Source organism: Centruroides sculpturatus, unplaced genomic scaffold, assembly GCF_000671375.1.
Source record: "Centruroides sculpturatus isolate CEXI.00-Female unplaced genomic scaffold, Cexi_2.0 scaffold959, whole genome shotgun sequence".
Taxonomy (NCBI): domain Eukaryota; kingdom Metazoa; phylum Arthropoda; class Arachnida; order Scorpiones; family Buthidae; genus Centruroides; species Centruroides sculpturatus.
The window spans coordinates 169,404-183,819 of record NW_019385195.1 but is presented as its reverse complement, the minus strand read 5'-3'; the positions used below and the strand labels follow the sequence as shown (position 1 = coordinate 183,819).

Here is a 14,416-nt window from a genome sequence, read left to right as displayed (position 1 = left end):
TTGGATCACATGACCCAGTCGGAATATATGATGATGTGGCTCTGGGAACCTATGTGAAATGGTAGTACGGCAACTAGAAAACAAGGTCTTCCCTCAATACCTCCACAACATCCAATTATATAGGAGGTATATAAATGACATCATCATTATCTGGAAAACAACGCCAGATGCAACAACCTTTGTCGATTCTTTCCACAATAACCCGTACGGCTTGACTCTAAAAATAGAGCTATCTCACCCATCAGAAGTACACTTTCTGGATATTAGCATTAAGGTCGATAGCTCGGGAATCAATACGTCGGTATATCATAAACCCGGAGCCACATCATCATATATTCCGACCGGGTCATGTGATCCGAGCTCGTACAAGACTGCAGCCTTTAGAGCATTAATCAGAAGAGCCTTTACGCATTCTAATCAGTATCTGACAAATACATCAATTGACAATCAATCAGAAATGTGATGACCTATTTCATAACCAATCAAATCAGAAATGCAGACAATTGTCTTTGTTACTTAGCAACAAATGTATTTTACAAATTTTTGTATTTTCTTTAGTATCATAGTAGGAAGAAAGCAGTTTTTAAGAAAAACATTTGTCATTTTGCTTTCTAGTATTCTTGTTTCACTTTTTCTAACAGCTGCTAAATATAATTGATATCAGAAATGTAAAGAAATTCTGTCTGATATTTAAATCTATTTTCAATACTTTTAATCTATATGCAATAATTTTAATCTTGATTTCATCTTTAAAATAGTTATATAAAGGAATTACTTATTAAAGAATTAAAAATTTTAATACAATTCCAAAAATCCACAAATAAAATTAAATATATTAGTATTTATGCATTACTTAAAAAATATTAACATTATATCAAAAATATTCAGAATTTTATCTGATTACATGCAAATGAAGGCATTTGAAAAACTTTACAGGATAAAATAAACTAGAATGTTTTTATAATCGTACAATAGGAAATGTGTAATTTAATTATCAAAACCATATGATTTAGAATAGAAATTTCTCATTTTTTTAAGCAAAAAATAAGCAATTTACATAAAATAAATAATTCACAATAATGTATATATTTTTAAAAATTTATTTATTTACATTTAATAATGCATATTAAATCATTAAACATTAGATCTCAATAAATAGTTTTATTTTTATCTCATTTAAGCTGATGTATTTGATATATTCAAATTTGTACATGTCCAGATAAAAGAAAGAAATAAGAATATACACAGGCCACTGGTTAAACAAAGTTGATAAAGAGAAATGTATTACAATTTTTTACAGCTGTATTTTATTTATTATAAATTTCTCAGAAAAATTTAATGCTCTTATTTAATTACTGAAGTCAAATTCTGTATTTTTATTTATATAATTTATCATATTTATTAATTGAAAATGAAATCAATTAAATTGTTATTAACCTATTTATGAATAATCTGTAGGCAATTTCATATAATTAAAAGAGAATATTTAATAGAACTTCTGTATGTAGAACAATACTCAGCCCAATTACAAATAACAATACTTGACATTTCTAATTCAGTAATAGAGGCTAGACAACATATCTTTTTATATCATCAAATTCTTAAAACTCTTAATCCAATAATTTTAATTAAGTTTTTTAGTATTTAAAATTTAGTGAAACAACTAATTAACAAATATAAACTTTTTAAACAATAATATATTTATTGATGATACATACAATATAACTGAAAAGCAAAACAGAAAAGCATATCAAAATTATATAGCATTATATGATTTTCATTTGTTATTACATGATAACTTGCAGAAATAAAAATTAATATTTCAAATAAAAGTTATCAAAATTTGTTACAACTTTAAAGAGAATTCACCTTCTAAACAATCCTTAATTAAAGACTTAACAATTAATAATTTGTGATTTGAAAATAAATGTTTTTCTTGAATATAATAGTAACTTATTTTCATCCCCTATCTCTCTGCAATTCAAATATCATTAAAAAATTAAAAAGTTTCCAAATAAAAATATATTTCATTTAATGTTGTAAATTAAAAATTTAGAATATAGAAACCAATAAAAGTAATGTAACTTAATTAAAAATAGCTAATGAATTTTTAACTGTACAAATAATTTTAATGATTCAAAGAAATCATGTTTCATAAAATACTTTTTGTTACATACCACTGTTAATTCAATTTATTATAATTTTATTATTTATAGACTAAATTATTTTTAATAAAGTTTATTTATGTTATTAAATAGAATTTACTTATATATTTTTGTCTTTTTTTTCTTCTATATTATCAACTACTTTTTCCAAATATAGATGAATTTCATGTTGTTTAATTAATTAATTAAAATAAAAAATAACTTTTTCTATTAATTAATTAATCCATGTATTCAAAATTATTACATTTTTACATTATTATATTTTAAAATAAAATTTTTTCAGATTATGGTGATTATTAGCATAGCCATAAATAAAAAAGATCAGTAGATTGAAAGTACTTGTGAATTAAAATAATTTTTCTGCTGGCTTAAAAGTTGGTTTTTTTTAATCATCATTCAATATCAATTTGGACTTTGCTAAAATTGGAATATATACAAATTTTCTGTATTATTCTATAAATTTTACATTTTCAGTAAATTCTCAATTTCTAAAATACGTGTATATATAGAAACATCACCAAATGATTGCCTAAATAATCGGGCTATAACTCCACTATTATTTAGGCAATCGTTTGGTGATGTTTCTATATACTTATTGAGCTTTGCATTGTTTGTTATACATATGTATATATGATGTATGAATATTTCTTACTATCAACATGATGAAAATAATAGCTATGTAAACTTTTAAATAATTTACTAACTTTGAAATTAAAAAACTTACCTTTTACTTTTGAATAAAATAATTCCTGAGTAGTTATACAAAAGTAGCGTTTTTTGAAATTCTTGATTCCAAATTTTTTTCTTCCTTGTGCACGTTTAATCATAATGCTAGGAGGATAAAAAAAACAGAATTAAAATTGCTTATTAATAATAACAACTAAATTAGATTTCAATATTTTTTCAAAATAATTTAAAATATGCAATAGAAAGGTGCACCATTTTTTATTTGGTAAAAAAATTAAAGAATTATAATAATTTATTAGAAAATCATATGCAGATAAATCCTAATAAGAAAAATATTTTCTTCAATAGACATTATATATAATTATTTTAAGATTTACATACAGTAAATTTTTGTATGAACAAATATATTTCTTTAACAAATGAGAAGTTATCTTATATATCTTAAAAAATTTTAAGCAATGCCAGAAAGACTATCTTCTATCAGATGTAATCATCATAAAATCTCAATTTATTTGATGCTATTAATACTATTAGAACAAGAATATTTATTTTAAAATGTTTCAAATTTACACTTAAAACTAAAATAAGAATTAAATTATAACTAAGAACAAAATTTCATTGTTATCAAATACCATAACCTCATAACTTTATGTTTTAAAGGAATAAAATAATGAATGTAAAACAAATAAAATATTAATCAAACTGGATTTTTTCTCAAGAGGCATCAATATTCTATAAACACTATACATAGGTATAGTTTTGTCCCTTATGAATGGCACAAACCTTCAATGACCATTATGATTTTTTTTACTGTCCTTTGGGCACTTAAAGGACATTTTTTCAGGCCCACAATGGGGCAGCCAGATTTTTGAGAGATAGATTCTGAAATATCTGGGACATCCTTACAAAATTTCTGGATCTCAAAATTCCCACAACAGTAGTTTGATGTCTTAATTGCCTCATCCATCCAGCCAGCCATTATGATTGCAGTGATATCCATGAAAATTCACTAATATCCACATCAATCCCAGATTCCTTATATCATGAAGGGGAAGATTTCAAAACAACAATAATAGAGTTCATATATCACTATTACTTAGATAATATAAGCATCTTACAAATTAGATTAAAAATAGAATACTTATAAAATAATTTATATACAATTTATGGCAAAATTATATATATTGTCTTACATAAATCATAAAAACATTAGAGAGATCAGAAGAATGATATATTTCTACAAATATTATTGCAACTTGATGATTCATTATGCATTATTTTCTGTATTAAGACAAATTAAAAATAAATAATTTTCTGCATAAAAAAATATACAATATCATATTACATCAAATAAAAATTTAACTGTGGTTATGACCACTTCATCCTCAGGCTATGAAATATAATTATTATTTATTATATTTTATTCCAGTACATGGTATGGCCAATGTCATCTTAATCCTATTCATAAGCACATTGACAATGCAATATAACATAAGAATTTATTGTACAGTAAACCCCTGCTAACTCTTACAAATTTTTTTAACAATAGAAAAATTACAATTAGTGTTCTTGATATCTGGAAGCCTTTGTGATACTGTGTATTATATTACTGTAGTTGGTATGGTACTAAAGCTGCATGTTACTGTATATTGTACTGCCATAAAATTTTTGAGCTCATTTCCTGTAATAATAAATTCAGCAGTATATTTATCTTATTAAAGTACATTAAAACTTATGCATAAAGCTAACTGTAATAAATTATGTACTATGTACACCTTCTCATTTTCCACATCATCCAAGAAAATACCCCACTAACTCATAACTTTCACCCCTATGGGGTTCAAGTTATCAGGGGTTTACTGTATATTAGTTGAAATAACTAAAAAAGGACAATTGAACAAAAAATTTATTAAACATGGTGCATTTCCATTCTGTGTAATATTTTTTGAAGCAAATAAAATAATTCTAAAAAATTATTATTAGATTACAAAATATTTTAGTTGTATTTGTCAACAAGTTATATACAAATAATTTTATTTATCAACTAGCTGTTACCCACGACTTCATCCGCGGAGGTTTTGCAAGCAAACCCCATTTACATTCAATATTTCAATAACCATAGTAATTGTCATATAACACCTACCGCTGAAGAGAATTGCCAAGAATCAAATGAACTATTTTCAATTTGATCAATTTTCTGGAACGTTTACAATCATTCTATAATCGAACCAATATGCAATAACAAATTCTAATTTAAAACGGTTCGAACATTTTTAAAATTGAAATAGATAAAAATATTTATAACAATGTCTGAAATGTTATCAATTTAATACACCTAAGTACTCAATGAAGACTAAACGTAGTTGAAAACAAAAAATCGCATCTAAAATAGTACAGTAAAAGCCGTTTTTCCGGTTAATCCTTAATGCTCTCCCTCTCCCCCCCACTTGGAAATTTCGAAAAATCCCTTCTTAGTGTACCCTAACTGTGTACCAAATTTCACCTCTCTAGGTCCAGCGGTTTGCTCTGGGCGATGATGAATCAGTCAGTGAGTCATTCAGTCATTCAGGACAAGCAATTTTATATATATAGATTAAAATTAATTTTGATAGCAACTGAATTAGCTAATAATAATAATAATAATATGTATAATATGATTATAATTATTATATTATTTAATACCAAAACTTTCTCCAATACTACAAATGATTCTTATGTAAGTTCAATAAAAATAAATTTTTTACTATATTAAAAATTAATGCTTACCATATCTAATTTCCTTTGCAAGCTTGGAAAACACATTATAGTTAAAATAATTTTAAGTTTAAATTAATTATAATATTTTATTACTAATTTAACTAATTTTAGATTTAAATAAAACCTAAAAATACTAAAATTCTGTTAAATAATTACAATATTTAATACAAAGGGATTCTAGAGTCCACGTGCAGTATTATAATTTAATAACTATAAATATAAAAATGTTGAAACTTTGAAATAAATAATGTTTAAGAACCTAACTTTTATAGTTCTTTTTTATATAAATAGGTCATTTAATTTAAATGTTGAATAGCATATTTAAAATTTAAACTGGAAAAACACATTTATCATACTAGAGATATTTATAACACATTAATTGTTATGTCTAAAATAAACATAAATAATTATTTTTCTACATGTAAAACGATTTCAAGTTTGATTTTGGACACTATTGTATTCAGAATTTATATTTTATGATCATGCTCATGACAAAATTCATGTTGTATGACTATCACATTCTCAAAACTACTAAATCATAATCAAAATATATTAATTTATGTAGTAAAACAATTTATCAATTGCTTTCAAATCTGAACAATCTTCAAGTCAGTTCTGAAAGCAATTCTAGTTTTAACCTATAAGAAATTGGGCTTCCTTTTTTAAACTCAAATATTTAATAACTAAAATGAAATAAAATAACCTGTTAAAAATCAAAATTATTTTTTCAATTATAAAGAGCAAACTGTTATAAATTCAATATCTATTAAGTATATAGTACTTCAAAATGTTTTAGGGAATCTAGTACAGCGTTTCTCAAAGTGGGCGATAACGCCCCCTTGTGGGCGCTGGAGGCTTTCAGGGGGGCAGTAGAAGGCTCAAAGAGAATTGGGGGGCGTTAAGGAAATATAGAGGGGTGACAGCAGATAAATTCTATATATAAAAATTCGATGGAATATATATAAAATGTTGACATTTTATATATTTTTTATTGAAGGTCACAACTTGAATATTTCTAACACATTGACTTTTATTTTAGCTCAGCGTTTCTCAAAGTAAGCAATAACGCCCCTTCTGGGCGATGAATAGATCTAGGGGGCGCTGGAGGCAGGGTATTGAACGGTGACCAAAGGTAAAATTGGGGCTGATCAGAGGAAACATTGCATTTAATGGTTTCCAGATGATGAGAACAATGTACAGTAAGGGCACAAAGTGTGAGATTCATAGAAAAGTTTTCCTAAGAATATTTCCAATTCTTTTCTCACACAAGAGAAAATGGGTTAGGGGGCATTGGATATAACTTTATGGAACAAAGGGGGCGGTGGATCGAAAAAGTTTGAGAATCACTGATCTAGTATGTTATGAAATTATATTGAAATCAATTAAGGATATATAAAATTTTCAAATATCATCATAAATTGGCTGAATTTACTAAAATACAACAATAAAACTTACCCTTCTTTCAATATAATTGGGGTATCATATGGGCGAGGATAGCAACCCCTTGATGATGATGATATTAATTCTAAAAACTGTCAAAATTAAATTCTATTATATAAAGGCAAAAATAATAAATCTTAATTACTTTAAGAGATTTATTAATTTAATATTTTATTTAAAAAACAATCATTCATCTTCAAATTATGATGATATACTTATCCAAATATTAATACCAAGATATTAACTGAAAGTTAAGATTTAATATTACTTTGGTAACAGCAGCTAAATTTTAATGATTATTACAGATAAATTTTAAAAAATAATACTTAATATATTGCAGTAATGTTTTTAAGCATTATAAAATTTGTTTTTCAATTTATAATTTTTATTATTCTCTATCAGTGTTAATTCTTTTGCAGTTTTTTGTGTTAATTTTAAACTGAATCTAATTAAGCAAGCACTGTTTAAGAATGTTTTCATAAAACAGAATTTAATTTCCTACAGAGTTTTTAATTTATGTAATACTAAAAATTTCTATAAATAACTTACATCTGTTTAATGAAATTATATAAACAGAATGAGATTTTGTTTCTAATAAATTTTTTATAAAAAAATAAATTATTAACTTTTAATGATTTTTCATATTTAGTGTTGCTAAGTAATACACCAACATTACAATATTTTTTAGTATTACTCTGTTTTATATACAGTCCTTCCAACAATAATAGAACATACAGTGATTACCTAGAAACTCTCTATTATTTTCATGTAACTTTGACAAAATTTTCATCAAAGTTACATGAAAATAATAGTTTCTAGGCAATCACTGTATGTTCTATTATTGTTGGAATAACTGTACTTAGAAGTACATTTTTTATGATAAACTTTTTAAGATATTTTAAAATTATAATATTAAACCCGATCTTTTTCTATAACAAATTATTTTTGTTTGTTTTTTTTTTAAAAAGTATTAATTTTTTTTTGTTTTTAAAAATATGAAAAAAGCAATAAAAAGTAGCTATATATAAAATAGTTGTATGTTGTCTGAGTGAAAAAGTCTCTAACAAATCACACACTAAATTATCAACTGTTTAAAAAGTTATAAAACTTACCACTCGAACTGCTTCTATATGATGGTCAGTAATAAAATCTCTGTATAAATTAACCATGTAATCTTCTTTAAATATTTGTTGAGGCTAAAAAAGTAAATAATTCACTTAAATAAATATGGATTAAAATTTTAAAAATTTATGTATTAATCTCATTGTTACATTTAAAATTTTTAAATAGAAACAATACTCACTGATTTTGAACTAACAAGATTACCTAGGCTTTGAATTGTTTTAGAGATTAATGTTAATGTCCTATTTGTTTGAGCATCCTAAGAATATCAAAAGATAAATCAATGCATAAAATTAATTTTGAAATATAATTGCATTATAAATTACTTACAACTGGTTCTGTCACTAAGTCAAATAATTTTGGTCCTAAAATTGCAGGTGCAAAAAACCGCAAGAAAACAAACCCTGAGATGACAGAATATCTAACTTCCCTACTACTTGAAAAATATCGTGTGGCTGAATCTTTCAAAACAGAAAAAACTTCACACATTATAGGAGGACAAACCAATGCAGAACTTGTAATAGCACAAAAAGTTTTTTCAACATATTCTTTTAGATTTAACTATAAAAGAATAAATATAAAAGTCAATTAGAATCTAATAAAATATAATTTAATATATAAATTATAATTTTAAAATATTTTCTGTAAATATTTACAAATTAAATTTAAACATTATTATTGACATTAACAAAATATTTAATTATTCATAACAGTTCATATTCAGTTAATAATAATAAATGATTGATTGAGTCAGTTTATTATTATTATTATTATGTAAATATCAATTAGTCACACTTTACACTGTAATCTGCCACCAATCAGAATTAATGTATGTTCCCCAATAAAAGAATCATTTATATAATTATTAAACTGATTTATATTAATACTAAATGGTTAGGAAGTCAATAATAAAATATTTATTAATAAAAAATTAAACACCTAAAAGAAGAATAAGAGATTACATCATGTCTATTAATTTAAAACAACATAAGAACAAAATGTATTCAAATAAAATATTTATGTATTTTAAATTATAACAATTTTAAATTAATCTAAGATTAAAATCAGTCAAACATGATTTAATTAATTAATATTTTATTCTTCTATATATGAAACCATGTCAATCTTCTTATTTGATTATTTCTCACAATGAAGTGTAATATAAATAGCACAAGGCTTTCTTTACATATTTTATTACAATATTTTATTCTAAACTTCATCCAAAAGAACACAAAATTAAATTTTTTAACATTAACAACTATTTCAGTTTGTTACTATGCAATAAATGCTAAAGTTCTATTTCATCCAAATTGCTTCTCTGAGCAAAATTTTCAAAACCCTTCAAAAACTATTACTTTCCATGTTCAAGTGTCAATTAGTGAAATAAAGATAAGTTAAAAGATAACTTCTATGACCAATATTCTAGTGTGAAATTAAAAAAAACTAAGGAAAACAAAAGAATATTTTCTTGACTCCTTTCATAATCACACAGATAGAAAAGTTAACATATGTTTGTGTTGTCCTCTCTACTGGCTCAGAAAGCTCCAATTACAAAGAAAATGATACTTGAGATATGCTGACCAAGAATTCTTTCAATTTTTTTACACAAAGTCTAAATAATATATTTACAAAGCTAGGACTGTGCTGGTTACATGACAAATCTCGTCCTTGTCTGCTTGGAAGATCAAAAAATGATATTGCCAGCTCTTTATCCATTCTTTTATCTTCTCTTTTTGGTCAGTGTTACCACTCCTATCAGCCACATATTAATATACAAATATTTATTACACAAAACATTCTGAAAGGATCCAAACAAATATGAGGAGGAAAAATAGTAATAAAAGGAAAAAATAACAATAAATTTATTTTAGTTCATTTATTGTTATTTGCTCTTATTACTATTTTGAGATCTAAACAAAATCACTTACTATTTTTAGAACTAAAATAGAATCAGAATCTCCTAATCATATTAAAGTTAATACCATTTATTTACTAATCAGGTTCATATACATGATACTCAAATTTTTTTTTCTCTTCAGATTGGCTGATATAATTTATTCAATTAATAATAATAATAATAAACTATTAAAGAATAAAATAAGTTAAAAGATGATTACTCATATCCACAAATCTAAAACTTTTCTTCTTGTATTTATATTTATCAAAATTATATATTTCTTGTTTACTAATTATCCTTACATTTTCTGCAATTCTTAGCATCAAATTAAGATTTTGCCTCAAATTATTGTGTCATAGTTTCATTATATTTTGATCACATAAATAAAGGTTTATATTGAAAAGATTATGGCTGATATATACTCTGATAGTTTATATATTAAACAAACATCTTTATGCTTCCCCTTATTTATCGACTAACTTAACAATTTAAAGCTTATAACAACTTATAATGCTTTATTATTACAGCCAGAAATAAAAAAAATTTTATTTTTATTATATCTTGATATTTAGTTGAAATACTTTTCTTTTAATGCAAATGTAATTTAATTTTAAAAAATAATCATTATATGATAAAACATTAATAATCTAGCAACACAGAATTATAAGATTTAAACTAACATATTATTGTATTATTATTATGTAATATATACCATATTGGTTTCAAGAGATTCGCCTTCCTTTAATTTAGATGGATCAATCTCACATGGCTTATGTTCAGCAAAAATCTAAAACAAAAAATAATTGCAAAAAATTATTAATTATAAAATTGAAACATCCTAATTACAGTAGAGCGTCATTTATCCGAATCAATTGGGGACTGGGATTGTTCGGAAAATCGATATCTCAGATAACCGATTATGTACGAAAAAATATATTAACCTATCGCATGTTGAAATTTTTCTCCGTTGCATGTCGCTTTGCGTTGAATTTTCGTCGATGTTAAGCCTAATGAAGACTATTGCATTGTTAAAAATTACTTTTTAAATTTTGTACAAACAAAATAAATATATTGAAAAATATAAAAACAATAAAAAATTATACTTCAGAAGTTAATTTAGTATCAAAAACGTAAAATATTTGAGTAGCCCAAGACATAGCCAAAGATTGCAGCGCCACAGCAATGGCAAAAATTTAAATTTGCCGACTGGAATTCTTTTGGATAATTGACGTTTCGGATAATTGACTTTCGGATAAATGACGCTCTGCCGTACTGAAATTAGCACTAAGCAATTACATTTGCTGAATTTTTTTAAATATATAAATACATTTTAAAAATATAAATATAAATACATTTATTTTAAGTTAAACTATTTTATTACTTACTGTATCAATTGAACTTCTTAATGTTTCATGTAAGTAATGCATTCCAGCTAATTTCATGAATTCATCCATACACTTTGACATTAAAGTATTCCCTCTAAATATTGTATTTTGATCTCTAAATTATATAAATCAAAAGTGTCATTATATAAAATGAATATATTTTAAAAATGCATAAGATAGTATATAGTGATTGCAAATTTACCGGGTATTACATTACTGGTAATATGGTAATTATATTCAGGATTATTGGTTTATCAGTAATTTACCAGTAAATTCATGTTAACAAATGATTAAAAACGAAACTGAATTACTAACTGAACTATTGGACAACCATTTACTTTCAAGTTTTCTATCAATTTAGACAAACAACATTCTTGTAATAGCAATTATTATGACATAACAGACATTGAAATAATGCTGATAATTAATTATGTTTTTCTTTATTTTGAAAGTAGGCTCTTAAAAAACATAATACATTTAGGCTCTCGTCTTCTAATCTAGATCTAATTTTCATACAAATGGCAGATGCATTTGAAAAAGCTCTCTTGTAATCAACACTAGTTGGATATATTGTCATTAGTACGAGCAAAAAATACATTCCTTGTATTTTTTGCTCTTAAAAAATAATTCATTTCTTTCTTAACTATATCTTTCATACTTTTAAACTTAACTTATATTACTGTTATCAGTGTCTATGCTTGTTTTATGTTTAATGAATAAGTCCAATTTCTCTTTCATTGTTAAATTTGACTTTTCTATTGTGCACTTTGTTCTTGTGTTGATGTGAGAAGTTGGTGTGGTAAGCAATGAACACCTCTCAGTAGAATCTGAGTCTGAACTAATTTCAGTGACATCCACAAGTCATAATTCATTTTCTGACAAGTGCTTGATTATTTCTACAATCCTATTCATAATTATATTTTTGTTAACATTATTGGATATTTCATGTGACTTATATTTGTTCAATTTTTCTGGTTATTTTCCTGTATTATACTCCAAAAACAGGTCTTGATTCTGAAGTATAATACAGAAAATCAAGTTATAAAAAAAACTAGAAAATTTCTTTTAATAATATTAAATTACAAATGGAATGACCCATCACCACCTGTACTGTTTTCTCAATATGATATGGGGAGACAAAAAAGAAATCTGCTTCCCATGGGTATTTCCTGTGGGAATTTTAGTAAAATAAATATTGAGTTAATTAAGAGGATTTTAACCGAAATACCGATAAAAAATCAATTGCCAGTAAATTTACCAGGGTATAATTTTCCTAATTTACCAGTATACTGGTAATGCAATCACCAATAGTATATAACAGTGTTTTTCAACCTGTGGGTTGCAACCCCCCAGGGGGATTGCAAAGCCTTACACGGGGGTTGCGGGTAAAAGAAAAAGACAAGTGTTTGTAGGTCCTACACTACAATAAAAAAAACTACAATCTCAGTGAGAAGGCTGTGCCTGTTTATTTTACAGTACAATTGGTTTTTTGATCAATATTTAGGTCTCAACAGAAAAAAACTTAAATATGTAGTTCTTAAAATCACTGACATAGTTTTAATATGGCCCTGGGGGTCGCCAGAATTTTTTAACTTGTAAAGGGGTCACTTATTTAAGAAGGTTGAAAAGCACTGATATATAAATACAGATTACATTGTAACAATTTTAAAAATTATTACATAAAAAAAATTTCACATTTTATGGCAAATTATATATTTAAATGGCTAAAACTAAAATCCACAAATTACTCTAAGATTTATATTACAAATATGATAACTAATCAAGTAATTTGCTAATTATTGCAATTGTAATTCTCAAAACTATGTATGATAGTTAAATAAATAGATAATGTGAAGTGCTTGTACATGTACATTATTCACAAAAAACTTAAATATGTAAAATCAAAATTTATTATTTAATTTTGAAGTTACTGTATATGGAAATGTATAGGTTATGAATTAAAGTTCTTTAAAAATATAACTTTTAAATTTATATCTTTAAAACCTTAAAGCATATTGTTTAACTATATTAACTATAAAAATTAACAAAGTACCATACATATGTCTTATTTAAAAATTGTCAAAATGATTCTCAAACTTTATATTTAAATTTGCATCTTTCATTTTTTTAAATGTATAATTTAATTAAATTTTCAAAATAAATAATAATAAAATCTTACGTGACTTTGGATATTTCCCATTCTGCAAGAGCTTTAAGGAATGAAACTATTTTTCTGTGATGTAAAAATACTTTAACAAGTGGTTGTGCAGCTTCCACTTTATTTGTGACAATTTCACCCAAAATATAAGCAGCACTAGAAGTAATTGGCTATAAAAATAATGCATTTAAAAAAAATGTACATTTATTTTCACAGATAATTTATATATTATAAATTTTAAGTTACCTCAACATTTGGAGATTTCAATAATAAATTTCTTAAAGGATCGTAAAACTGACTAGAAAATACATGGTCTGATGTATAATAAAGCTTTAATCGTAATGAACCAAGATCAACTTTATGAGGTTTTGAATCATCTCTTGGTTGCAGGAAATACCTATTATTAATATTAAATAAAACATTATGATACTTTTATTTATAATATACTAATTTTATAATATTGTTAAATTTTTACAAAATTTTGAAAAATTAATTTATGTAAAGTTAGATTATGAAAAATTAGCCTCTAATTACAACATAGCAACAGGGATATTAAGAGTATCAATCTTTAATTAATAACAACAAACCAAAGACTGCATATGTTATCCCAACTTTAATGAAATAAATATTTCATATACTTGTTTTATTTGTTTATCTTAATTTAAGTCTGTATTAATTGTTTTTATCTAGATATATTTCTATGGATCATGGAAAGCTAAAGTATGCATTATAATTTCATCTTGTATTATCATATATGTAAAGTAAAAAATTTTACTAATAAAATCATTAATATGCAAAACTAATT

General features: G+C 24.6%; 1 protein-coding gene across 1 annotated transcript in view; it reads right to left on the bottom strand.

Moving 5' to 3' along the window:
* The window catches only part of LOC111635986 (ras GTPase-activating protein 3-like), a 71,410-nt gene that overhangs the window by 14,268 nt on the left and 42,726 nt on the right, over nucleotides 1-14,416 (bottom strand). Inside the window, exons 8-16 of the mRNA XM_023381137.1 lie at nucleotides 13,858-14,008; nucleotides 13,633-13,781; nucleotides 11,454-11,568; nucleotides 10,781-10,855; nucleotides 8,502-8,732; nucleotides 8,353-8,430; nucleotides 8,162-8,245; nucleotides 7,065-7,141; nucleotides 2,890-2,996 (exon numbers count right to left, since the gene is read on the bottom strand). Of these exons, the coding sequence (XP_023236905.1) occupies nucleotides 2,890-2,996; nucleotides 7,065-7,141; nucleotides 8,162-8,245; nucleotides 8,353-8,430; nucleotides 8,502-8,732; nucleotides 10,781-10,855; nucleotides 11,454-11,568; nucleotides 13,633-13,781; nucleotides 13,858-14,008 (1,067 nt within the window). The remainder of the gene's footprint in view (nucleotides 1-2,889; nucleotides 2,997-7,064; nucleotides 7,142-8,161; nucleotides 8,246-8,352; nucleotides 8,431-8,501; nucleotides 8,733-10,780; nucleotides 10,856-11,453; nucleotides 11,569-13,632; nucleotides 13,782-13,857; nucleotides 14,009-14,416) is intronic.